This window comes from Pristis pectinata, chromosome 6 (genome assembly GCF_009764475.1).
Source record: "Pristis pectinata isolate sPriPec2 chromosome 6, sPriPec2.1.pri, whole genome shotgun sequence".
Taxonomy (NCBI): Eukaryota; Metazoa; Chordata; class Chondrichthyes; order Rhinopristiformes; family Pristidae; genus Pristis; species Pristis pectinata.
This window is the reverse complement of record NC_067410.1, coordinates 6849666-6877238: the sequence shown is the minus strand read 5'-3', so window position 1 is coordinate 6877238 and position 27573 is coordinate 6849666. Positions and strand designations below refer to the sequence as shown.

Sequence of the window (27573 nt, the reverse complement as noted above, 5' to 3'; positions counted from 1 at the left end):
AGATAGAATGAATGCACTCAGCCTTTTTCCCAGAGTTGGGGAATCAAGAGCTAGAGGGCATGGGTTTAGATTTAAGGTTGAGAGGGGAAAGATTTAACAGGAACTTGAGGGGCAACTTTTTTACACAAAGGGTGGTTTCTATGTGGAATCAGCTGCCAGAAGAGGTGGTTGAGGCAGATACAATAACAACTTTTAAAGACAGTTAAACAGGTACATGGATAGGAAAGGTTTAGAAGGTTATGGGCCAAACATTGGCAAATGGGACCAGCCTGGATGTGGCATCTTGGTCGGCATGGACTAGTTGGGCCGAACGGTCTGTTTCCGTGCTGTGTACTCTATCTACGACTTTGTGGTCTCAAGCCTCCGCAAGTGATCTCTGCAGTGTAGAGCTGCTGTAGGCACGCAGACACACAGAACTGATCAGCGACACAAGCAGGTCAAAGGATCAGTCAGTAGCTGCAACGAGGAAGCCAAACATTACTGACCCAGCAGGAACAATTGGTGATTTCCTGTTGCTTGACAGTGAGTAAAAAACACAGGTCGTAGGTTGCACATTTTAATATCCTTTGTATCATTGATGAAGAAACCAGCATCATCTAGATCTTGGTGAAATAATTTCCGTCAACTTGAATCATCCATGTTTTATTGGATGCAGGATTGTTGTGATGCAGTGTGGGCACTGACAGAAAGTGGCCTTGCTCCACTTGCTACAGCCTTTTTACTTTTAAGGGGTCTCCTGGGCATCAAGAACTAGGAGGTGGTGAGAAGGGCTGGGACCAGGAGATAAATGAATATTGAATTGCTAGACTGTCTGCAGTGTTTCCCCTCACACTACCACCCACCATCCTCTCCCCCAACCACTGATCTTCCCTTCTTTCCCCATCCACCTACATCCATGAAAGTGATCTGATCTTATTGAAATGTATAAAATTCTGAGGCAGTAGATGCTGAGATGATGCTTCCCCTTGCAGGAAATCTGGACCCATTGGGCATAGTCTCAGGATGAAGTGACTCCCATTTAAGATGGAAACAAAGAGCAAATTTTCTCTGAAAGGGTTGCGAATTTTTGGAATGATCCACCCCAGAGAGATTTAGAAGCTGAAGCTTGAGTCCAAGGCTAAGATGGATTTTTGGGAGGAACATGTCAGAATATGGTGTTCTGGCCAAGAACGTTGAGTGGTGGAGCAGGATAGATGGGCTGCAAGGACAAACTTTGACTCGTAAAATGCTGGAGAAACTCAGTGGGTCAGGCGGCATCGATGGAGGGAAATGGACAGCCGATGTTTCGGGTCGACACCCTTCACCTGGACTGGCAGTTGAGATGACGGGTCTCAACCCGCAACGTCGTCTGACCATTGCCCTTCGTAGCTGCTGCTTGACCTGCTGGGATTCTTCAGCGTGTTGTGTGTTGCTCCAGATTCCATATTGCAGGCCCTTGTGTCTCTAACTTTGGCTCGTGTTTCTTCTGTTATGAAATTATCAGCTCCGTTGCGTTGTGTAACATATTCAAGTTTAGAGGTAATTACATCAACGTTATTCAGTGAGATTCTCTTTGCTGAGGTCAGTGGAGCACTAAAGTTGGCTTCGCCCACCAACATCTCTCAGGTAGTAACTCAAAGCCTGGTTCAGTGTTCTGTTTCTCTTCAAAGGGTTGAGTTCTCATTTCAAGATCACAGCACAGGATTCCAAATACTGCATGCAGTCCACAACCTGCGTTACAAAGGTGGGAACACAAGGACGGGAGCTGGACTGAAATACGTAGCAGACAACTTCTTTGGATCTCCCAAACTGAGGCGTTCTGTTCCCAAGGTATGTGAGAGGAAAACTCTTCTTCGCAGATATGTTTCCCACTAAATATGTCGTGTGTTTTAATGTGGCATTATCACACTCTGGGAAGAGTATTAGCTCCTGTGAATGAAAGGTTAATCTTCTCCTTTTCTGGAGTAAAGCACTCCTAGATACAAAAGCCTGAAAGCACGTACCACCAGGCTCAAGGACAGCTTCTATCCTGCTGTTACAAGACTATTGAACGGTTCTCTAGTACGATAAGATGGATCCTCGACCTCACAATCTACCACATGAATTATGACCTTGCACTTTATTGTCTACCTGCACTGCACTTTCTCTGTGACTGTAACACTTTATTCTGCATTTTGTTTACCTTGTACTACCTCAATGCACTGTGTAATGAATTGATCTGTATTAATAGTATGCAAGACAAGTTTTTCACTGTACCTTGGTACATGTGACAATAATAAACCAATTCCATTTCCAATTCCAAGTTCACCACTCTGTCCCAATGAATATGATGGAACCTTTTGATGAATATTAACAGAATGAAATGGATTTGGCAAAAGGAGTAATAATGGTCCCATTTTTCTGGTATCATTCGAGTAAGCCTTTTGCATCTTCTTCAGTGCCTTTTCATCTGCTACCTGATGGGCCTAATTGAGCTGGGTCCATGTGGAACAACAACTGTCATCCTCTCCACGCAACTCCTTCCCCGCAAGCCTGCACTTACCGAGGCCGGGTGCAGAGGCCCAAGTGACCTGACCCTTCAGCTGGAGTGAGGCCTCAACGACAACTAGACCTCAGCAGGCTCTTCCCCGAACACCCTGACAGCCTTCAGCAGGAGGCAGGGTTGGGGTTGGGGGTGCAGAGTGGAGCCTCATCATTCACTGTCAAAGTTCGAGGCTTTGGAACAGTACTTAAATGGGTGATATTCAGAGACATTGAGAAACTTTTATAGGTACATACAATAATTTTAAAGAATGGACGCCAGTTTCTAAAAAAAATACAATTAAATAATTAAAATCACGAAAATAACATGTGAAAAGTAACTGAACTTTGCTTTGTTAATCTCTGGTGGTGAGGTCCAGTCTCGGAGTGGAGTGAAGGAAGTCGTGCACTCACATTGGGGCCACCTGATTCTGGTCGTTACCCTGAATGCAGCCGGTCACGGACCTCTATGGTAGTCAGCACTGTGCCCAGCTCGCTGAGCTTTGCCGAACCAAGACTGAGCGCTAAGTCAATGTAACTTCACCTCCTCAGCAGGTGAACTGGTCCAGGCCTGCACGCATCAAGGCCTGGACAACAACTAGGCCTGGGGTGATAAGGGGCAAGTAAGGTTTGGGCCACAGAAGTGCCAGGCAATGTCCACGTCCAACAAGAGAGTCTAACCATCTACCCTTGATATTCAATGGTATTACCATCACCCTCAACATTATGGGATCACCATTGATCAGAAGCTCAACTGGACCAGCCACATAAGTGGTGAGTGACACACTTCCTGACATCTAAAAGCCACAAGGCTGCTCTGTGATGGAATACTCTGGATGAGTGTAGCTCCAAAAACTCTCAACAAACTCTATACCATCCAGGACAAAGTAGCCCATTTGATTGGCACCCATCCACCATCCTAAATATTCATTCCCTCCATCACTGGTGTGCTGTGGCTGCAGTGTGCACCATTTACAAAATGAACTCAGTTACTCGCCCAGGCTATCCTGATACCGTTTCCCAAACCCACGTCGGATCCGGTTATTTTCGAATCCGCAGGTTCTTTCAGGAGTCCAGGAATGAGCTGAAAACAACTTTGGTGCTTCACAAAGTTTTATTGGAAAAGTTTAAAACAAAGAAACAGCCGCAGGGCACATGGCACCAGCTTTACTACTGGGAGATGAGCCGAGACAAAAGGAACTGAGAATGAAGCTAAGGCCAGGGGCAAGAGAGCAAGAGAGAGATTAACGGAAAACGACACCTTTTGTACCTGAGATAAGAGGTACTCCTTAGCTAACAATAGTCCAATCAGAAAACCTATTGGATACCTGTGGCAAAACCAACCAATGAGAAAACACGTATTCTCCTGATGGATGATTCCTTGTGCAGCCACGTGAGGTGTAGTAAACACTATATTTGTTAAAAAACCTACTTAAAACAGTCGAATCCAACTCCCGCCACCAAAAACAAGGGCTGCAATAGCAAGGAAATACCATCACTTGCAGTTATCCCTCCAAGTCGCACACCATTTTAATTTGGAAATGTGCCAATGTTCCATCATCATCACTGAGTCTAAGTCCTGGAACTCCCTCCCCAGAAGCATTGTGGGTGCACCTTGATCAGAAAGACTGCAGCAGTTCAAAGAGGCGTCCCACCACCACCTTCTCGAGGGCAAATCAGGGTAAGCGATAAATGCTGGCCTTGCCAGTGATCCCCAGATCCCATGGGAGTTTGGCCCTCTGCACGAGGAAAGGTAAGTGTGGGAACACAGAGGCTGAGAGATGGGGGTTTGGACAGCGGGCAGTGTTCAGAGTGATCTGGCCCACCCTTATGATCAAAGTCAATCTGTTCAGGAGTGAGTATGGGAGGCACTTGTCACTTATCGGGTAGATGTGTGGAACACTTTCCCCCAAAAAGCATCGGTCTTAGCTCAATCAATAGTATTAAATCTGAAATCAATAAACACATTGCCTAAAGATATTAAAGGAAATGGAACAAAAATGGGACACAGACCATTAAAGGGTGGAACAGTCTCCCCTCCATGGACTCTGTCTACACTTCTTACTGCCTCAGTAAAGCAGCCAACATAATCAGACCCGTCCCACTGCAGACATTCTCTCATCTCCCCCGTCCCATCGGGCAGAAGATACAAAAGCCTGAAAGTGTAGCACCACCAGGCTCAAGGACAGCTTCATTCCCACTGTTTTATATGATTGTTGAACAGTCCCCCTAGTACAATAAGATGGGCTCCTGACCTCACAATCTATCTCGTTATGGCCTTGCGCCTTATTGTCTGCCTGCACTGCACTTTCTCTGTAACTGTAACACTATATTCTTCATTCTGTTATTGTTTTCCCTTGTACTACCTCAATGCACTGATGTAATGAAATGATCTGTATGGATGGCATGCAAAACTAAGTTTATCACTGTACCTCGGTACATGTGACAATAATAAACCAATTTACCAATTTTACCAAATTTGAATGGCTGAAAGGCATATAGGTTCCTCTGTTTTGGAAGTCAGATCCTTCTTGTCCCATACTTAGGCTCCCCGACAAAGGAAGGGAATTTGCTGCTTGCTTTGGGCATACGTCTTTTGTCAGGGAACACACTAACAGAATGGCAAACCTCACTGGAATCCAGTGGAGAAGGCTCCATTGTCTCTCAGTCTGTTAGATGGTTATGGATTCAGATGAAGTGCTCTCCTCTCTCTGTGCCAAATTTGCTTAGGGGTGAAGACAAATCTTAAGAGTAACAAGTACAAATACAGCAAAAGTCGAATGGTTCTTTAAGCTCTTGTGGTTTGATGTTCTTGTGTTTAGATCGCTATCTTGATAACCGATGGAAAATCGCAGGATAACGTGAATCAGCCAGCCTTAAAGCTACGGAGCCAAGATGTTAAGTTGTTTGCAATTGGTACGCCCTCTATCTGTTTGCTTGGATGGTATTTGCGCACTGGAAATGAAGAGTAATTTCTGGTATCAGTGCTGTTTGGTGATGAGGCTGATGATTCAATGTTCACTTCTCTCCGCTCCAGGGATAAAGAATGCTGATAAACAGGAACTCGATGAGATTACCTCAACACCTACCGAGGATTATTCGTACTTTGTGAATGACTTTAAAATCCTACGAACTCTCTCGCCGCTGATTTCCAAGAGGGTTTGTTCCACTACTGGGGGCACCCTGGAAGAAGCAGGGGGTAAGAAGGAAAACACATTATGGGTCCTGTTTGATGTGTTTAGTCGCTTGCAATATAGGTCTCTTACCAGGGTATTGGGAACATGCACACGTGTTAGGATTCTTATCACTTACTGATGGTTTAAATAGACAAGGGCTTTCCATTGTAACTCTAATGAGCTGATTGAGCCATAAAAAGCACCCAATCATCACAGCTTGCTATGGTAACTGCTCTGCCCAAGGCCGCAAGAAACTGCTGCGAGTTGTGGATGCAGCCCAGTCCGTCATGCAAACCAGCCTCCCCTCCGTTGACTCTGTCTACACTTCCTGCTGCCTTGGGAAAGCAGCCAACCTAATCAAGGATCTCTCCCAGCCTGGTCATTCTCTCTTCTCCCCCACTCCCATCCGGCAGAATGTACAAAAGCTTGAGAACACGTACCACCAGGCTCAAGGACAGCTTCTATCCCACTGTTATAAGACCCTTGAATGGACCTCTTATACACTAAAGATGAACTCTTGATCTCTCAATCTACCTCATCATGGCCCTTGCACCTTATTTGTCCACCTGCGCTGCACTTTCTCTGTAACTATAACTCTTTATTCTGCATTCTGTTATTGTTTTCCTATTGTACTACCTCGATGTATATAATGATCTGTCTGGATAGCTTGTGAACAAAGGCTTTTCACTGTATATTGTTACATGTGACAATAATAAGCCAATTACCAATTACTCCGCACCCTGGCCATGCAGGTTATGACAATTAATTTATGCTCCAAAAGTTGGAAATGCTGCTCTTTTATAAAGATGAGCCAATGCCTTCGGGTACAACAGAGTGAGAGATTTTCTGGCTCTAACCAGCATAGTCACAGAAAACTCTTTAGTCCTGATATGTCCAGGTATTGATATGGCCCAATTTGTTTAGCAGCCAATCCCAACCAAGGGAAAGGTCAGTGACCTTATTCACTTACCCACAATGCTCTTCATTAAAGAAGGAAGGGAGCTGCTTATGTTGTATGGTGGATGGGAGGGAAGGTGTTCTGGTTTCTGACTCCACATTCTCTGCAGTGAGGACTGACTGAGGTTCTGGCTCAGTCCTGCTCAGTGACTCTGAGCACGTCTTCTGCCCTGAAGCTTTCCCATGATTGGTAGCTCACCAATACAACAATAAGGAATATGGTGGGATGGTGGTTTAGTTCCTGGACAAGGATCCAGAGGCCTGGACTGTTGATCTAGTGAAAGGAGTTTGAATCCAACCATGGAAAATTGAGAACTTGAATTAAATAAATCTGGATTTACAGAAGTATTAACAACTGTGATGACAAAACTCTCAGTTTGATGTAAAAATCCACTTAGTTCACTAATGCCCTTCAGGGAGGGAAATCTGTCTTCCTTCCTTGTATTGGTATTAGTATTGGTTTATTATTGTCACTTGTACTGAGGTGTAATACTGTTCGTACGGATCAATTCATTACACAGTGCACTGAGGTAGTGCAGAGTGCATTGAGGTAGTACAGTGTAAAAACAATAACAGAATGCAGAGTAAAGTGTCCCAGCTACAGGGAGGTGCATTGCAGGTAGTCAATAAGGTGCAAGGTCAAACAAGGTAGATTGTGAGGTCAAGAGTCCATCTTGTTGTATGAGGGAACCATTCAACAGTCTTATCACAGTGGTATAGAAGTTGTCCTTGAGCCTGGTGGTACGTGCCCTCAGGCTCCTGTATTTCTGCCTGATGGGAGAAGGGAGAAGAGAGAATGTCTGGGGTGGGTGGGGTGTTTGATTATGCTGGCTGCTTCACCAAGGCAGTGAGAGGTATAGACAGAGTCCATGGAGGGGAGGCTGGTTTCCGTGATGTGCTGGGCTGTGTCCACAACTCTCTGCAGTTTCTTGCGGTCCCGGGCAGAGCAGTTGCTGTACCAAGCCGTGATCCATCTGGATAGGATGCTTTCTATGGTGCATCGATAAAAGTTGGCGAGTGTCAAAGGGGACATGCCAAATTTCTTTAGCCTCCTGAGGAAGTAAAGGTGTGGTGAGTTTACTTGGCTGTGGCATCTACGTGGTTGGACCAGGATAGGCTATTGGTGATGTTAACTCCTAGGAACTGGAAGCTCTCAACCCTCTTGACCTCAGCACCATTGATGTAGACAGGTGCATGTACACCAGCCCCTTTCCTGAAGTCATTTTGTTGACATTGAGGGAAAAGTTGTTGTCATGGCACCAGGTCACTAGGCTCTCTATCTCCTATCTCTATCTCCGACTCATCATTACTTGAGATATGGTCCACTACAGTGGTATCATCTGCAAACTTGTAGATGGAGTTAGAGCAGAATCTGGCCACACAGTCGTGAGTGTATAGGGAGTACAGTAGAGGGCTGAGGACGCAGCCTTGTGGGGCACCAGTGTTGAGAGTAATCGTGCCGGAGGTGTTGCTGCCTATCCTCACTGATTGCGGTCTGTTGGTTAGAAAGTCAAGGATCCAGTTACAGGGGGAGGTGTTGAGTCCCATGTCTTGGAGTTCTGTGATGACTTTGCTTCTGGCAGACATTTGACTCCAGACCCAATGAAATGACCAGCAAAGCATTAAGGATGGGCAATAAACGCTGGTCCTGCCCGTGATGCCCTCCACTTGTGAATGAATCAACAAGAAGCAACGTACATTTGTTGTGGCTGTTTCTGCGTGCAAACAGCCTGCTGCACTAGAACATAGAAGATACTACAGCACAGGAACTGGCCCTTCGGCCCAACATGTCTGCTGATCATGATGCCAAAATAACCGTTCCCACATGTCTGCATGTGGTTGATATCCCTCCATTCCCTTCCTGTTCATAAGTCTGTCCAAATGCCTCTTCAACGTAGCTATTGTATCTGCTTCTGCCATGTCCCTGGCAACACGTTCCAGGCACCTACACGCTCTGTGTAAAAAAAAACAAACTGCACTGCACGTCTCTTCTAAACTTCCCCCTTTCACCTTAAACCCATGTCTTCTAATATTTGACACTTCCCACCCTGGAAAAAAAAGACTCTTGACAATCTACCCTATCTCTGCCCGTCATAGAACATAGAACACTACAGCACAGTTACAGGCCCTTCAGCCCACAATGTTGTGCCGACATTTTATCCTGCTTTAAGATCTATCTAACCCTTCCCTCCCACATAGCCCCATTCCTTTATTTATATTTCTATCTATAAATCTATATACTTCTGTCAGGTCTCCCCTCAGCCTCTGAAGCTCCAGAGAAAACAATCCAAGTTTGTCCAACCTCTCCTTATAGCCAACACACTCCAATCCAGGCGACATCCTGGTCAACTTCTTTTGTATCCCCTCCAAAACCTCCACATCCTTCCTGCTCCAAATGTGGCCTAACTAAAGTTTGATACAGCTGCACCCTGATTCCCAACACTTATACTCAAGGCCCCAGGTCGTATTAGTTAAATACTTTTGTTTTCTGACATCAATCCTCCTCCTCCTTAAGGTGCTGCAGGAGCCTTTTAAATTTAGTTACTTTGGCCAATACCTCACCTCCAAATCCGCTCATTGACCTAATTGCAGTAAGGATGGAAGTCAATCAGATCCTCTGCTAGATTGTCAGGGTACTTGTGCCGTTGGCCCACAACACACCCACGATTCAGACTTCATATGGAAATAGCCCTTGTATCCTGTAAATAGATGTATTATTTGCATATGCGAATGACTCAGATACAGAAACTCTAGGCTGGTTCTCCCGTTCACTTTTCCAATGTGGTGGGAGTGCAGTTCTGGCTGGTAATGTATAGCCTATATCTCGTTAATTATAACTTTAAAAGGCTGGGAGTTTGTGTCCAAGTTTGAAATTGTTTCTTTGCTCTGGCTCCTAGCTGTCCAAGTACCTGGAGGCCCCTCAAATCTAATCTTCAGCGACAACGGTTTCGAATCATTGCGGATTCGTTGGACTGCGGCAGTGGGACCTGTGGCAGGGTACAAAGTTCAATACTCTCCCCTCAACGCCCTGGGCTTTCCGATCTCCGCTGAACTCCGCGAGGTGAGTGTTGCACACTGACAGGACGTAACTCCAGACCTAAGGTAGAGTGAAATAAAACCAGAAAATGCTGGAGGTACTCAGCAGGTCAGGCAGCATCTATAGAGAGAGAACTGGAGTTAATGTCTCAGAAATGGAGAAGGGAGAAAACACGCAGACTTTAAATTGCAAAGATGGGGACGGAAAGAAAGAACAAAAGGAATGTCCCTCATATGGTGGAGACCAAAGTTGTCCAAGTGACACAAATCTTTTGGAGCCCTCCAGTTAATAAGTAAATGAGGGAAGTTAGAGAGGGAATTGTAAGAGGAGGAACACAACATGTTGCTATAATCCTAAACAAAAGATAGTGCTAGAAACAGCCAGTGGATCAGGCAACATGTGCAGAGAGAAAAACCCAGAGTTAAGGTGGATGACCTTACATAAGAACTGGCTTGAAAAGCTGCTTATCTGAACCTGTTGACTTCACTACTGAGTTCCAGAGGTTGCAATGTTCCCCGTCACATCCACTTGATTCACACTCCAAATGGAAGTGGCCTTAATGTTCTGTAAAATGTGCTTAACCCCACCCACTTTCTCTCTTCTCCCCTCTCCCATCGGGTAGAAGATACAGGACCCTGAGGGCACGTACCACCAGGCTTAAGAACAGCTTCTACCCCACTGTGATAAGACTATTGAACGGTTCCCTTATACGATGAGATGGACTCTGACCTCACGATCTACCTTGTTATGACCTTGCACCGTATTGTCTACCTGCACTGCACTTTCTCTGTAACTGTGACACTTTACTCTGTACTGTTATTGTTTTTACCTGTACTACATCAATGCACTCCGTACTAACTCAATGTAACTGCACTGTGTAATGAATTGACCTGTACGACTGGTGTGTAAGACAAGTTTTTCACTGTACCTCGGTGCAAGTGACAATAATAAACCAATACCAATCTGTAAATGATCGTATTGCCTGTTTCGGATATGAATTTTGCAGTCCATTTAATCCCAACCCTATTTCAATTTGGTGTCCATGGATTTCCAGCTGGTAGAGACACTCAGGCAGTCTCTGTGGAGAGAAATAGAGTGACTATTTGTAAAAATCTCCAGCATTTTCGGTTTTTATTTCAGATTTCCAGCATCTGCAGTTTTTAGCTTTTTAATTACTATTGTGTTCACTGCTACTTGTCTTTCAGGAATGCCAATCCTAAAGAAGTTCTGCACCCCTATCCATCGGGAATAGGATCTGTCTCTTTTATCTCACTTTTAATGCTTTCTGTTTCCCTTCTCGAGAAGGTGTTGACCAAAACTCACTTCCACAGCCACATCTCTTCCCTTAACAACTTGCTTCATTTCCAACTTATCCACATGATTTCTGCCTGAAATTTCACTCTCCACAGTTCGATTCCACCCATGGTCACAAGAGTATTGAAACTATCCAGTGTTTTCCTAATCGCTGCGGGAGGAATTCGGCAGGTCAGGCAGCATCTGTAGAGGGAAATGGACAGTCGTCGTTTCGGGTTGAGGCCCTTCATCTGGACTTCCAAAATGTCGACTGTCCATTTTCCTCTACAGATACTGCCTCCTCCACTGAATCCCTCCAGTAATTTGTTTCTTGCTCCAGATTTCTGCATCTGCAGTCTCTTGTGTCTCCATTTTTCCAGTTGCTACTGTTGTCACATCCCAGGATCTATGTTTAATACTGTCCACCAGTGTGCGCGTCGTCTTGACCCCTCTCTGAAACAACACTGAGTCACTCTATCTCTAAGCCCTCATTGTCCAAAGTTCCATTTTCTTCATTGCATTTTTTGCTTCAACAGAAGACTTTTCTGCCTTCATTTCAGACATCAATGATTGCAAACTCCTTGGACCTTTTCTCCCATCCCATCTCTCTCCCAGTCTCACCCCTTGCCATGTTTTTGCCATTCTCTTTGACCTTCCCCGATGTATTTCCAAGTCAGGATGGTGCATGAATGGGAGGGGAATCTCCAGGTGGTGGTGCTCTTATGTGCCAAAACCTATTGTCCTAGGTGGTGGAAACTACATGTCTGAAAAGATGAGTTAATGAAGTCTTCAGTTTGAAGATCTGACGAACGTGTTGATTGAAGTGGTACATAGCAAAACATATGCTCCAATGTTTAATGTATTGTGTGGAACCCTGACAAATAAGGCAGGAGTTTTGTACTGAGATTGGCTTTTACTAACCATGGGGAGTTGATGTCCTTGAACAGATTACTGTTGGAGCAAATGAAAACTCAGCTTTTCTGCAAAGGTTGAAACCTGCAACGGAGTATCTGGTGACGGTGATTGCCCAGTATGCCAACAGCATTGGAGAGTCTACTTCAGGAAAGGGGAGGACAGGTGAGTATTGTGAACTGATTTAATTTGAAATCTTTCTCTCTGTGCTTGCTCAGCTTTGTCCTCAGTCCACCCCTTAGTACCTGAGATGATTGGATCAAATCCAATATCCATCAATTGTACCCCACCATCCTCTGGGGTAGTTTGAGGCTGGGTACCCTGTAGTGAGTGACTCACCTCCTGAGAAGCAAAAGCTTTTCCACCATCTACAAGGCACAATTCAGGAGTGCGATGGAGTGACCTCTGCTTGTCTGGGTGAGTTCAGCTCTGACAGCTGTCAAGGAGGTCGACACCATCCTGGACGAACCAGCCCATTTGACTGATATCCAATCAACCACCCTTTCCTCTACCACTGGCGCACGGTGTATAGTAGCTACAATATTTATTGCAGTTACTTGCCCAGACTTCTCTGACAACACGTCCCAAACCCATGGCATCCACCACGTGGAAACACCACCACATGCATGTTCCCTCCAAGGTGCACACCATCCTGACTTGTAAATATATCACCATTCCTTCATTGCCACTGGGTTTAAGTCCTGGAACTCCCTCTTCAACACCCTCACCAGGACTGCAGTGGTTTAAAAAGGATGCTCAACACCACAGTCTCAAGGGCAATTAAGGATGGGCAATAAATGCTGGCTCTGGCACTGATACCCAAATCGCGTGCCTGGGGCTTTCACATGCACTCTCATTTTAATGGCTACTTGCCAGCACTTCCAAGTGGAAGAGTTGGGTTTAGCCAGCGAGATCCAGCCATTAATCCCTGGGATGGGAGAATCCAGAATAAGGGATGTAAACGTAACATTGGAGCACAGCGTTCAGAAGTAATGTCGTGAGCACTTGGTGGTACAGAGGGTAATGGAAATCTTCGGCTCTCTTCCTCAAGCACAGCCGTTGGGCTGGCAGCCAACTGACTCGATTAAAGCTACAAATGTTAGTTAAGGATATGGTGGCGTGCAGGTGGTAAATGGATAGAAGTGCAGATCAGGCACGGGTGGATTGAATGGTGGAACAGGCTGGAGGGGCAGAATGGCCTTTTCCTATACCCATATCCCCATGGTTGAGGTTCCAGAGGTTGTCGAAAGAATAAAGACTTGCATTTATCTATCACCTTCCATAGCCAAAGAGAGGACAATGAATCCAGAGGCTTCAACAGTTGATGGAATTGACCATGGGAGTGGTGAACTTAAATTCAAACAATTAACCATATCTGATATTTGAAAGAACTAGTTACGTTAAAACTCCGGTAAGAAACTGCAGAGGGTTAAAGTCAAAGAGTACTACAGGACAGAAACAGGCCCTTCTTTTCATCTAGTCCGTGCTGACCCGATGCTGAGTTGTGGACACAGCTCAGCACATCAGGGAAACCAGCCTCCCCTCCACGAGCTCTGTCTACACTTCTCGCTGCCTCAGTAAAGCAGCCAATATAATCAAAGACCCCACGCACCCCAGATATTCCCTCTTCTCCCCCCTCCCATCAGGCAGAAGATACAAAAGCCTGAAAGCACGTACCACCATGCTCAAGGACAGCTTCTATCCCATTTTATAAGACTATTGAACAGTCCCCTAGTACAATAAGATGGACTCTTGACCTCACAATCTACCTCATTATGGCCTTGCACTTTATTGTCTGCCTGCACTGCACTTTCTCTGTAACTGTAACACTTTATTCTGCATTCTGTTATTGTTTTCCCTTGTACTACCTCAATGCACTGATGTAATGATCTGTATGGATGGCATGCAAAACAAACTTTTTCTTTGTACTTCAGTACATGTAAAAATAATAAACCAATTTACCAATTTAATCCCACACCCTCGAGACTTTGATGGTGCTGGACTGGAAAATTTTCCAAACTGTAGGGTATTCCTGCTTTCGGTACCCCCACACACTTTTAATTCATTTTTTTTTTAGAAGTTGCACAGAAGTATAATACATTTTCCAGTGCAGCAGGTGAGATTAAAGGGAGTGCAGGAAACAGGGGCCCAGTTTGCTTAAAGGGGGTACGGGCATCAGAATCAGGTTTATTATTATTGAATTACATGACGTGAAATCTGTTGTTTTGCGGCAGTAGTACAGTGCAAAGACATAAAATTACTATAAATTACAAAATAAATAAATAATGCAAAAAGAGGAATAACGAGGTAGTGTTCATGGACCGTTCAGAAATCTGATGGCAGAGGGGAAGAAGCTGTTTCTAAATCATTGAGTTTTGGTCTTCAGGCTCCTGTAGCTCCTCCCTGATGGTAGTAACGAGAAGAGGGCGTGTCCCGGATGGTGAGGGTCCTTAGTGATGGATGCCGCCTTCTTGAGGCACCACCTCTTGAAGATGTCCTCAGTGGTGGGGAGGGTTGTGCCCGTGATGGAGCTGGCTGAGTCTACAACCCTATGCAGTCTCTTGCAATCCTGTGCATTGGAGCCTCCATACCAGGCAGTGATACAACCAGTCAGAATGCTCTCCACCGTACATCTATAGAAATTTGCAAGAGTCTTTGACATACCAAATCTCCTCAAACTCCTAATGAAGTAGAGCCACTGGCAATGCCTTCTTCTGGATTGAAGGGAAAGAAAACCCATGAGCTTAAAGAGAATGCCGAAAATAGAACCTGCTGTGTTTGAAGGGAGCTTGGGAAATGGGAATCTGGTGTGTTAAAGGGAGTGTGGGAATCAAAGTGCGTCAGAGGCTGAACCACCAGAACTTTCAAACAATGGGATCGGATGATCAGAGTTTCACTGGAGTACTGATGATTTCGAAACTATTGGGTTGTCATTAAAACCTACCTGGTTCACAGGGAAGGAAATCTTGATGTCACCCAGTCTGACCCTTGTGTGGCCCCAGAAATATACCAAATGCAGCTGACACTTAATGCTGAACATGCACTGATCAAGGCATTTTGAGGTGGACAGGAAATAGCCCACATCCTGTAATAAGTGAAAAAGTGACACTCAATTGGTATTGGTATTGGTATTGGTTTATTATTGTCACTTGTACCGAGGTGCAGTGAAAAACTTGTCTTACAAACCGATCTTACAGGTCAATTCATTACACAGTGCAGTTACATCAAGTTAGTACAGAGTGCATTGATGTAGTACAGGTAAAAACAATAACAGTACAGAGTAAAGTGTCACAGCTACAGAGAAAGTGCAGTGCAATAAGGTGCAAGGTCACAACAAGGTAGATCGTGAGGTCATAGTCCATCTCATTGTATAAGGGAACCGTTCAATAGTCTTATCATAGTGGGGTAGAAGTTGTCCTTAAGTCTGGTGGTACATGCCCTCAAGCTCCTGTATCTTTTACCCGATGGGAGAGGAGAGAAGAGAGAATATCCTGGGTGGGTGGGGTCTTTGATTATGCTGGCTGCTTCACCAAGACAACGAGAGGTAAAGACAGAGTCCAAGGAAGAGTCCAATTTGTAAGTAACCAAGTCCAAAATAAGAGCAATAATATTAATGACCAAATTATTTTTTCCTTTAGTGAAAAATAAATATTGTTGTTGATATTGGGGGGATTCCCCTGCACTTGATCACCCTGTTACAGGAAAGACATGCTTAAACTGGAAAGAGTACAGAGAAGATTTACGAGGATGTTGCCAGGACTACAAGGCCTGAGTTACAGGGAGAGGTTGGGCAGGCTAGGTCTTTATTCCTTGGAATGTAGGAATGAAGGGTGACCAAATGAGGGGCATGTTTAAAGTCATGAGGGGCATAGATAAGGTGGATGCTAACAGTCTTTTACCAAGGGTAGGGGCATAGATTTAGGGTGAGAGGGGAAAGATTTAAAAGGGACCTGAGGGCCAATGTTTCATGCAGAGGGTGGTGAGTATATGGAACGAGCTGCCAAAGGAAGTGGGTGAGGCAGGTACAATAGTATCATTTAAGAAGCACTTGGATAGGTACATGGAGGGGTGGGGCTTAGAGGGATAGGGGCCGAATGCAGCAAATTGGGACTAGCTGGGTAGGCACCGTGGTCAACATGGACTCGTTGGGCCGAAGGGCCTGTATCCATGCTGTCTTGCTCTATAACGCTATGACTCTTCTTCCAAGTAGCGCCGAGATCTTTTCCATGTAATCTGTGATCATAGCCCCCGTTTAACGTCTCACTTGGTGCATTGTGAAAGAGCCTCCATCATTGTTTAACCATGCATCTCTTTCAGAGGTCCTGCCAGGAGCATTGAACTTTCGTGTGGTCACAGCTGGACACTTCACACTGCGGTTGGCGTGGAAACCACCGGCCTTCCCCGTGCAAGGGTACCGGCTGACATACAAGCGTAGAGGTCAGAGAAAGCACGTTATATAGCGTGTACAGCCACACACCGCATATGTTTATTTTTCCTTTGGCTTTGGGAAGGAAGAAGGCAGAATAAATTTCAAAGGGACAAACTCCCCTGTGCTGAACACTTGGACTAGAGGCAACATTTCTTTTGCAAAGAATGTGTTTGAGAAATGCTTCCATTCTTTTGCAAGTGTTTTGCACTAAAGTTCAGTGGGATGTGACTTCACTCTGGCATCAATAAGCGCATCCTTCATTCCTCTTGGATGGGAGGCTAACGGTTGAGGAATTGCACCGAGCTGTTCTACTTTGAGTCTTTGTGTTGGACAGTACTTACGGGACGGGGAGTGTTTATTCTGGGTGGTGGGACAGAGAGTGTTTATTCTGGGTGGTGGGACAGAGAATGTTTATCCTGGGGGTTGGGACGGGGAGTATTTATTCTGGGGAATGGGACAGGTAGTGTTTATTTTGGGGAACGGGACAGGGAGTGTTTATCCTGGGGGTTGGGACGGGGAGTGTTTATCCTGGGGGTTGGGACGGGGAGTGTTTATTCTGGGGAACGGGATGGGGAGTGTTTATTCTGGGGAACGGAACGGGGAGTGTTTATTCTGGGGGGCGGGACAGAGAGTGTTTATTCTGGGGGGCGGGACGGGGAGTGTTTATTCTGGGGAACAGGATGGGGAGTGTTTATCCTGGGGGTTGGGACGGGGAGTGTTTATTCTGGGGGGCGGGATGGGGAGTGTTTACTCTGGGGGGGCGGGACGGGGAGTGTTTATCCTGGGGGTTGGGACAGGGAGTGTTTATTCTGGGGGGCGGGACAGAGAGTGTTTATTCTGGGGGTTGGGACGGGGAGTGTTTATTCTGGGGGTCGGGACGGGGAGTGTTTACTCTGGGGGTCGGGACGGGGAGTGTTTATCCTGGGGGTTGGGACGGGGAGTGTTTATTCTGGGGGGCGGGATGGGGAGTGTTTACTCTGGGGGGGCGGGACGGGGAGTGTTTATCCTGGGGGTTGGGACGGGGAGTGTTTATCCTGGGGGTTGGGACGGGGAGTGTTTATTCTGGGGGTTGGGACGGGGAGTGTTTATTCTGGGGGTTGGGACGGGGAGTGTTTACTCTGGGGGGCGGGACAGAGAGTGTTTATTCTGGGGGTTGGGACGGGGAGTGTTTATTCTGGGGGTTGGGACGGGGAGTGTTTATTCTGGGGGGCGGGACGGGGAGTGTTTATTCTGGGGAACGGGATGGGGAGTGTTTATTCTGGGGAACGGGACAGGGAGTGTTTATTCTGGGGAGCGGGATGGGGAGTGTTTATTCTGGGGAACGGGACAGGGAGTGTTTATTCTGGGGGTTGGGACGGGGAGTGTTTATCCTGGGGGTTGGGACGGGGAGTATTTATTCTGGGGAGCGGGACGGGGAGTGTTTATTCTGGGGAGCAGGATGGGGAGTGTTTATTCTGGGGTCAGGAGGGGGAGTGTTTATTCTGGGGTCAGGAGGGGGACTGTTTATTCTGGGGAATGGAACGGGGAGTGTTTATTCTGGGGGGCGGGACGGGGAGTGTTTATTCTGGGATTTGGAGCAGGAATGTTTAAACTAAGGTACAGAGCATGTGTTGTCTATATTGGGATAGAGGGCAGGAAGTGTTTATTCAGGGATGGTTCTGTGTGAAGTTCCACAGCCTCAATAGGTGCTTCTATCACCACTCCCATTTTACTGGACAGGTTACAGAGAAAGTTGATTGCCTTCCAATGAGACCCTAACTCTGACCTCTTTCGCTGTGGTGTCTGTCTCCTCTTGTTCTGCTTGGTTTAGTTTGTGCCACTGGCTATTGTTCCTCTGAATTTTGCTAAACTTTTTCCTCTGGGGGATGTGAGCCTACAGATTGGGTTGTATCATCTTTCTCCCAGTGTCCATGGTACTGACAGAGCAAGTCTGTTCACAGTTTTTATTGATGTAGCTTCAGGTTTTTGACTCTGAATGATTAGGAAGGGCTTGTAAACGTAATGTCTTCCTTTGAGTTCTCTGGAATGATGGCCTGGAGCTACTGCTGCGTCTTCCAAGAGGCCGGGCTCATTGTTTGGTGTGCGGTGGGTGCTGGGTGTGTCTCACACTGATGCTTCACCAAAGGAGATGTGAAATGAACAAAGCAGCAGAAGTTTGTCATTTGCCGTTGCCTGCATCTGTGCCAGGTGTACTGTTGCAGGAGAGAGGTGTACATTTTAACTGAACACTTTTATGTTCCAAATTCCTACCCTGCTAAAGAGTAACATTGGGTAATGTAACACTCACTTGTAAAACAAGAACTCATGCTGGCAAGTCTGAGCAGCATGAAAATAGTCTGTGGCCCCACGCACTAAGTGTGCAATTTATCGGCGTTTGCTTGTGGTCCCTGTTGGCTTCAATGTTATCAAATATTAAAAGGGGAGTTCAATGCAGCGATAACATTGTATAGCGGCTTAGTATAAAAGACTAAATTTCTAATCCAAGATGTTGTTGCTCAGTTCAAGCTGAAGGCATTGTTAAATAAAGATAAAGGGAGTTGTACAAAGCATTGATTAAATGTTAAAGTGCAGCATTAAAGGTGTGCTAGGTAAGAGTCTGCGCCAATCATCAACCACCTATATTTATACTAATCCTATTTTAATCAACATTTTATTCTCCCCCCATTCCCATCAACTCCTCCCCATATTCTACCACTCATCGACACACTAGGGGCAATTTACAGCAGCCAATTAACCTATGAACCTGCATGTCTTTGGGTTGCGGGAGGAAACCAGAGCATGGTCAAAGGGAGGGCGTGCAAACTCCACACAGACAGCGCTGCATGTCAGGATCAAACCTGGGTTGCTGGAGCCATGAGGCAGCAGCTCTGCTGTGCCCACCCTGGTTCTGCTGTCTGGTCACTTTGGTCATGAGTCCCTGATACAAACTCCCCTCTTGCCTGTTAATGGTATGAGTACAGAGTTGGCTGAAGTGGACTGGGAAAATAGGTTAAAAGATAAAACAATTACGGAGCTATTTCATAAATGTCAGCAAAGGTACATTTGGATTTGGGAAAAGGTTATACATTGATGCACCATCTGTGGCTAACTAAGGAAGGATCATCTCAAATTGAATGAAAAGCCATAGAAGTTTGCAAATATTAGTAGTAAGATAAGATAAGATATCTTTATTCATGTACATCGAAACACACAGTGAAATGCATCTTTTGCGTCGAGTGTTCTGGGGGCAGCCCACAAGTGTCGCCACGCTTCCGGCGCCAACATAGCATGCCCACAACTTCCTAACCCGTACGTCTTTGGGATGTGGGAGGAAACCGGAGCACCCGGAGGAAACCCACGCAGACACGGGGAGAACGTACAAACTCCTTACAGACAGTGGCTGGAATTGAACCCAGGTCGCTGGCACTGTAAAGCGATACGCTAACCGCGACATTACCACGCTGAGTAGTAGGGCAGAGGACTGTAATTTTTTTAGAAACCAGCAAAGGATGACTAAACAAGTTATATGGAGAGAAAGGGTAGATGAATAAACAAATGAATTGTGTAAAAACAGATGGTAAGAGTTTCCACAGGCATATAAAAAAGAGTAGCCAATGGCAAACATTGTTCCCTTAAAGGATGAGACTGGGGAATTAGAATGGGAAATAGAGAAATGGCAGGGATTCTAAATAACTATCTTGGATTGGTCCTCACTAAAAACATCCCAGTAATAATAGATAGTCAAGGGGCTGTAGGACAGTAGGTGAAGGATTGAAGGCCACAGCTTTGTCATGACTTGACTTCAAGTCTTAATTCACAGGGACATGCATTCGACAGTGTGCGAGTTCAAACTATCCTGCCCCCCTCCTATCCCACAACTGTCTCCTGCTATTTCCGCTGTCTTTCCATTACACTTCCTGAGCCTGCCCGAGGATTAATGGTTGCTGGGGTGCCTCCAGATGATGCACTGCACCTGTGTACGATTAACACTAATTGACCTAAATCGCAGGGATACCGTTAACATTGGTTCATTTTGTTTACCCAGAAGTATATTTTGTGCCAAATACTCCCCACCCGTTAATGGTCCAATTCTTGGGGAGTGCCTCATGGAAGGGAAGGCTTCTTTCACCCCTTTTTTGTGGTGTTGTACCTCTGAACTTGTAGCTTGCTCTTAGCCCTGCCTTGAAATGCTATTCTTGCATTAACTTTCATAGAACATAGAACAGTACAGCACAAGACAGGCCCTTCAGCCCACAATGTTGTGCCGACCTTTAAACCTCACCTAAGACTATCTAACCCCTTCCTCCCACATATGCCTCTATTTTAAATTCCACCTCCATACGCCTATCTAGTAATCTCTTGAATCTGACCAATGTACCTGCCTCCACCACCGCCCCAGGCAGCGCATTCCATGCACCAACCACTCTCTGGGTAAAAAAACCTTCCTCTGATATCTCCCTTTCTTTCCTCTTTATCTTAGTTGATGGACAATCTGGCTGCTAGCCCTGAAAGAGTTAATTCTTGGTGATTTGCAGGGAAAAACTGGTGTTTTGCACAAAACGTCACAAGGCCAAGGTGGGAGCAACTGAACCAGACCAATTTCCAGAGACAGACACAAAATTTTCATGCAGCACCTGAGGGAGTGGTGTATTGTTAAAGCGACTGACTTTGAATGGGAGGAGAAGCTGATGCTCTACCAGTTGCCTTGAACATAAAAGACTCGATATCAATGTTTTTATAAAGAGCAGGGGACATTAACCTGGTGTTCTGGCCAATAATTTACCCCTTAAGTTCAAGTTCAAGTTACTTTATTGTCAGTCACCAATATGCTATAAAACCACATGGAGGAACGAAATGTCGTTTCCCCCAGACTCACACAGCAGAGGACATACATAGAACAAGGGGCATACAATAACCGCAGACAAAAAAATTGTGCAAGTACAAATAGTGCAAGAAACAGTATATACAGAATACAAATTTAGTGCAGGGTTAGTGCAAAACCGAATTGGACGGAGAAACTACAGAACTCAGTGTGTTGCACTAATTGTATAAACATGTTCAGCAGCAGCCAAGGTTCTTATACGCCGTTGTGCAAACCAGGGCTTTTGACGCAGCATTTGTCTGAAACTGTCTCCAGGGTATTCAGGAGCCTGAGAACCTGGGGGAAAACTGTTGTACAGTCTAGTAGTTCTGGCCCAGATCCTCCGGTACCGCTTGCCAGACGGCAGTGGGACAAATAGGTCGTGGGAGGGATAACCAACATTATTAATACAGAGCATCAATCTGCTGGAGAAATTCAGCAGGTTGAACAGCATCTGTGGAGGGAGAGGAATTGTCAATGTTTTGGGTCGAAACCCTGCATCAGGATCCTGCAGAAATCTTCATTGATTTGTCTAGAAACTGGAATTTTAGCATTTTCTTGCCTCACAGTTTCGGTGACCTGGGTTCGATCCTGGCTTCCTGTGCTGTCTGTGTGGAGTCTGCACGTTCTTCCTGTGACCCCGTGGGTTTCCCCGAGTGCTCCAGTTTCCGCCCCCATGAACGTGCGGGTTGGTGGGTTAATTGGCCGCTGTAAATTGACCCCTAGTGTGTGTAGATTGGTGGGGGGAGTGTGTAGACTCCCGGGGGGAGTAGATGGGAACGTGGCACGAATAAAATGGGATTAGTGTAAATGGGTGCTTAATGGGTATCATGGACCTGGTGGGCTGAAGGGCCTGTTTCTGTGCTATATGATCTGGAAATGACTACTGCTTTTAGCCCTATGGTAAATTGGGGAATTGGTAGATCCTTGCTTTAAGAAATCATAGTCCCAGTTTTCTCCTTTTTACAAGGCCAGCTTGTAAACAGGCCTGTGCTGAGAGGGTGAATGTTCAGTGGAGATGAGGGAAAATGGAGAGGGGTAAATGGTGAGGGGGCATAGTGGGAAGGAGAAGGTGCTGTTGAGTGGGATGGGCTGAACATTGCAGTGATGTGTGGTGGGCCTCAATGGGACACTGTCACACCCATCGGTGGGGCTACAAACCACCTGTACAGAGCATCTAGTGAACTACTACTGCCAGCTTAGTCAGTGCCACCTGTCTGCAAAGGGATATCACAAGGAATTCCGTGTTGGAGGGAAGGTAAAAGCAACGGGGGCCTTTTAGATAAAACTTTAGCTAGGCCACACTTGGAGTATTGTCTACTTCTGGTCGCCCCATTACAGGAAGGATGTGGAGGCTTTGAAAAGGGTGTGGAAGAGGTTTACCAGGATGCTGTCTGTATTAGAGGGTATGAGCTATAAGGAGAGGTTGGACATACTTAGGTCGTTTTCTCTGGAGCGTCAGAGGCTGAGGGGAGACCTGATAGAAGTTTATAAAATTATGAGAGGCATAGATAGGGTAGACAGTCAGAATCTTTTTCCCAGGGCAGAAATGTCTGCTAGAGGACATGTATTTAAGGTGAGAGGGGTAAAGCTTAAAGGAGATGTGCAGTATGGTAGTGTAGCAGTTAGCATAATACTATTACAGTGCCAGCAACCCAGGTTCAATTCCGGCCACTGACTGTAAGGAGTTTGTACGTTCTCCTTGTGTGTCTGCGTGGGTTTCCGCCGGGTGCTCCGGTTTCCTCCCACATTCCAAAGACGTACAGGTTAGGAAGTTGTGGGCGTGCTATGTTGGCGCCGGAAGCATGGTGACACTTGCGGCTGCTCCCAGAACAGTCTATGCAAAAGATGCATTTCACTGTGCGTTTTGATGTACATGTGACTAATAAAGATACCTTACATTTTTTACACAGAGAGTGGTGGGTGCCTGGAACTGGCTGACGGGGGTGGTGGTGGAAGCAGATACAATAGTGGTGTTTATGAGGCTGTTAGACACATGAACATGCAGGGAGTGGAGGGATATGGATCGTGTGCGGGCAGAAGAGATTTAGTTTACTTCTGCATTGTGTTCAGCGCAGATATTGTGGGCTGAAGGGCCCCGTTCCTGTGTTGTACTGTTCTACGTTCTAGATCACTTGCAGTTCGAGTCCTGCTTCATGATTTACACCTCGGTTTAGTGTGGAAATAAAGGTTTTGACTTTGGGGTAAGAGGATCTGAGGAAGAACTTCACCCAGTGGATGGTTGGAACCTGGAACACACTGCCTGAGGGGATGGTGGAAGCAAAGATTCTCCTAGCACTAACAGTATAAAGTATGTAGACTTAAATCACAGAGGCGTAGAAGGCCATGGACCAAGTGCTTGTAAATGGTATTAGCATGGATAGATAGTAAATGGTTGGCATAGACATGATGGGCTGAAGGGCCTATTTCTACGCTGTATGACTTTGTGACTCTAAGACTGCCATCAGAAATGGGAGCAAGACAATTTTACACAAAAAAAACGACGCCAAAATCTTTGTTTTTCTAATCAACTTTCTAGTCCACAGGTCATTATCACTCTGATGTTTGTGGGTGCCTGCATTGTGAATGTTGGCTGCTGTTTATCAAAATATTTCAGGGGGACAAAGGTCCTGGGAGGTCATGAAGTGGAGGTTTGTCAGTCATTCATATCCTTGGTTGACATTGGAAAATTCTTTGGAGTTGTTGGACTATGAACTTAGATCGTATTCGGTTCATATTAAAGCTAGTTGCAAGTTCAGATGTGATCGGCACAACTTTTCAAGTCACCACCAGTTCTGATGGAAATGTAATTCAGTTTCTGCTTTGCCTGTGCATTTTTTCTTGAAACATTTTATGTTGGATTGACATAAATTCAGATGACAGAAAGGATATATCCTTTGTAAAGCTGTCATTTAATTACTTTTGAAGAATGGTTGCAAATTCTGGAGAAGGGAAGTGCCGTGGGAACGGAAGGGTTGATGGGGCTCATTGGAGACCGGCAATAATCTCAGTGAAGCATCGACTAGATGCAGATGGCTGAAGGGATTTCCCCTGCTGCCGTGAGGCGTGGTTTATTTAACTTTCCACCATCCACACACAAGTTAGGAGCATGGTGAAATACCCTTCACCTGCCTGGATGAATGTGGGTTCAGCAACACTCATGAAGCTTGACGAAATCGGACAAAGTAGCCTGCTTGACTGATAACCTCTTATTCTTATTATTAAAGTCATAGAGATGTCTAGCACAGAATCAGGCCCTTTGGTCCACCGAGTCTGTACCGACCATCAATGACGCATTTAATCCTACATTAATTTCATATTTCATTGTCCCCACATTCCCATCAACTCCACCCAGGTCCTACCACTCACCTACACACTCAGGGCAATTTACAGTGGCCAATTAACCTACCAACCTGCACATCTTTGGGATGTGGGAGGTACAGTTACTGGGAGAATGTGCAAACTCCGTATGGACAACACCCGGGGTAAGGATTGAACCTGGTTCTCTGTAGCTGTGAGGCAGTGGCTTGATTAGCTGTACTGTTTATTTGATCATGGGATGTTGCTGACAATGCCAGCATTTATTGTCTATCCCTAACTGCCCTAATAGTGAAGAAGGCTTTTGGCATGGTTGTTTTCATTGGTCAGGGCATTAAGTATAGGAGCTGGAAAATCATGTTGCAACTGTACAAGTCGTTGGCAAGACCACACTTGGAGCATTGTGCGCAGTTCCGGCCGCCCAGCTATAGGAAGGATGTCATTAAGCTGGAAGGGTGCAGAAAAGGTTCACGAAAACTGAAGGGCTGAGCTATAAGGAGAGACAGAAGAGGTTGGCACTTTTCTCCCTGGAACATAAGAGGCTGAGGGGTGACCCTGTGGAGGTATATAAAATCATGAGGGCGTAGTTAAGGTAGATGACCTTTTTCCCGGGGAGAGGAGTCTAAAGCTAGAGGACATAGATTTAAGAATCACAATCAGGTTTATTATCACAGTCTTGTATGCCGTGAAATTTGTTGTTTTGCGGTAGCAGTACAGTGCAAAGACATAAAAAAACTATACAAAATAAATAAATAGTGTTAAAAAAAAAGGAATGATGAGGTAGTGTTTCATGGGTTCATGGTCTGTTCAGATATCTGATGATGGATGCTCCTGAAATTAAGATGAAAGGTGAAAGATTTAAAAAGATGAACTAAAACTCTTTCAGACATAGGGTGCTGGGTATATGAAACAGGCTGCCAGAGGAAGTGGTAGAGGTACAGTGCAAAGACATAAAAAAACTATACAAAATAAATAAATAGTGTTAAAAAAAAAGGAATGATGAGGTAGTGTTTCATGGGTTCATGGTCTGTTCAGATATCTGATGATGGCTGCTCCTGAAATTAAGATGAAAGGTGAAAGATTTAAAAAGATGAACTAAAACTCTTTCAGACATAGGGTGCTGGGTATATGAAACAGGCTGCCAGAGGAAGTGGTAGAGGTGGGTACATTTACAATGCTTAAAAGACATTTGGACAAGTACATGGATTGAAAGGGTTTAGAGGGATATGGGCCAAAAGCTAGCAAATGGGGTAGACATCTTAGTTGGCCTGTTTCTATGCTGTATAACTTTATGCCCTGAATTGGGGAGGCTGTTAAGAGTCGAGCACACTTGGATCTAGAATCACATTTAGGCTATATCAAGCAAGAACAACAAGATCTCTTTCCCCGAAGGACATTGGTGAACCAGATGGGTTAGACTTCATGTTGACTACAGCAGAGACTTATTCTAAATTTATTAAAGCATTCAAATTTAAATTCCCCAGGTTGCTGTTTGAAAATGTGTCTCTGCATCAGTGACCTAGAATTCTGCAAGTCCGGTAATTTATGTTCGATCCACGCATATCTGTCCTCCATCTTAAACATATAGTTTCCCAAGTCAAGTCGAGTTTATTGTCATGTGCACAAGTACGGTGAGGTGCAGGTACAATGAAAAACTTGCAGCAGCATCAAGGCACATAGGTACAGACAACATGCAGAATATAAATTATACATAAATTTTCAAGACAGTGGAGAGGCAGAAACAAAACATTAGTGCAAAAAAAAAAGACACAATCAGAGACAACTCCATCTGTAGATGTGACTAAGCTGTTTCCCTTGGTGGGTGAGTCCAGGACTAGAGGGCACAGTCTTAGAATTAGAGGGTACCCATTTAGAACAGAAATGAGGAGAAATTTCTTTAGCCCAGGGGGTCGTGGATTTATGGAATTCGTTGCCACATACAGCTGTGGAGGCCCGATCATTGGGGGTGTTTAAGGAGGAGATTGATAGGAATCTAATCAGTTAGTCAAAGTATCAAGGGATATGGGGAAAAGGCCAGGAATTGGGGCTAGATGGGAGAATAGTTTAGCTCATGGTGAGGTAGCAGAGCAGACTCGATGGGCCGAATGGCCTACTTCTGCTCCTTTGTCTTGTGATGATCTTGCGATCTCCGCCGCACAGTGGCTGCAGCGTGTGCCACCTATAAAAGGCGCTGTGGTTATTCACCTGTTACTTCAACAGCATTGCTCAAACCAGTGCTGTCTACCACCAACAGACAAGGGCAGCAGACAGGGTAGCAGTGCCACTACACGCTGGATTCTCTTACTTCCACTGCTGTAAGATTCTGGGATTTCAAACAGTAGTTCACTGATGTTAATTTTACTTTTTTTGAAGTGCTTCCCGGTGTTGAGGTGTTCTCCCTGGGGTCTGCAGATGCATCTGTTGAAGATTAGGAAGATTGTGTTGGTGGAACCAGATCACAGACTTGAGGTGAAGGTTATTGTGCTTTGTTGAAAGCTGTAATTTTGCGGGGCAGATTCCTAAATTAAGAAAGGAAACATTTTGTAAACACTAATGTGTGGAATTAAAGCTTTATTGTAGTTGAGATGTGGAACATAAGAGGGTAGAGATTTGTCTTCGATTGTGGAAACTCTTCAGGCATTGTGATATTGGTCACTATTGTACTCGCTCCGTTTGAAGTTCATTGTTTGACTTTGACTGAACTAAATTTTGGAACTGGGATAAACTGTGCAGTCATTAGTATGTTCAGTAGCGGTGACTGAGGGCTGTGTTCTTTCCATTCATTCACTAATGGACTGTGAACACCTTTGACAAGGCCAACATATATTCCCTGTCCCTAACTGCCCTTGAGAAGCTAAATTCCCAAATGCTGTAGTCCTTCTGCAGGAGGTGCTCCCACACTGCTGTTGGGGAGGGAGTTCTAGCGTTTGGCCCAGTGACGATAAAGGAATGGCGACACGTTGCTATATCTGGTTCGTCTGTGCCTTAGAGGGGAAGTGTTAGTGTTCTAAAGCATACCCAGTGCTTCATTTAAAGACTGCATTTATTTCCTCCACCAATCTACTCTTGGTTTAAATTCAGTCTCTTTACCAATCAGTTCAACTGGCTCTTC

At 45.4% G+C, this 27573-nt stretch overlaps 1 protein-coding gene across 1 annotated transcript in view; it reads left to right on the top strand.

Moving 5' to 3' along the window:
- Positions 1-27573, top strand: part of col7a1 (collagen, type VII, alpha 1) — a 352219-nt gene that overhangs the window by 52064 nt on the left and 272582 nt on the right. Inside the window, exons 4-9 of the mRNA XM_052017565.1 lie at positions 1650-1809; positions 5322-5415; positions 5537-5698; positions 9530-9693; positions 11910-12039; positions 16192-16311. Coding sequence (XP_051873525.1) covers positions 1650-1809; positions 5322-5415; positions 5537-5698; positions 9530-9693; positions 11910-12039; positions 16192-16311 — 830 coding nt within the window. The remainder of the gene's footprint in view (positions 1-1649; positions 1810-5321; positions 5416-5536; positions 5699-9529; positions 9694-11909; positions 12040-16191; positions 16312-27573) is intronic.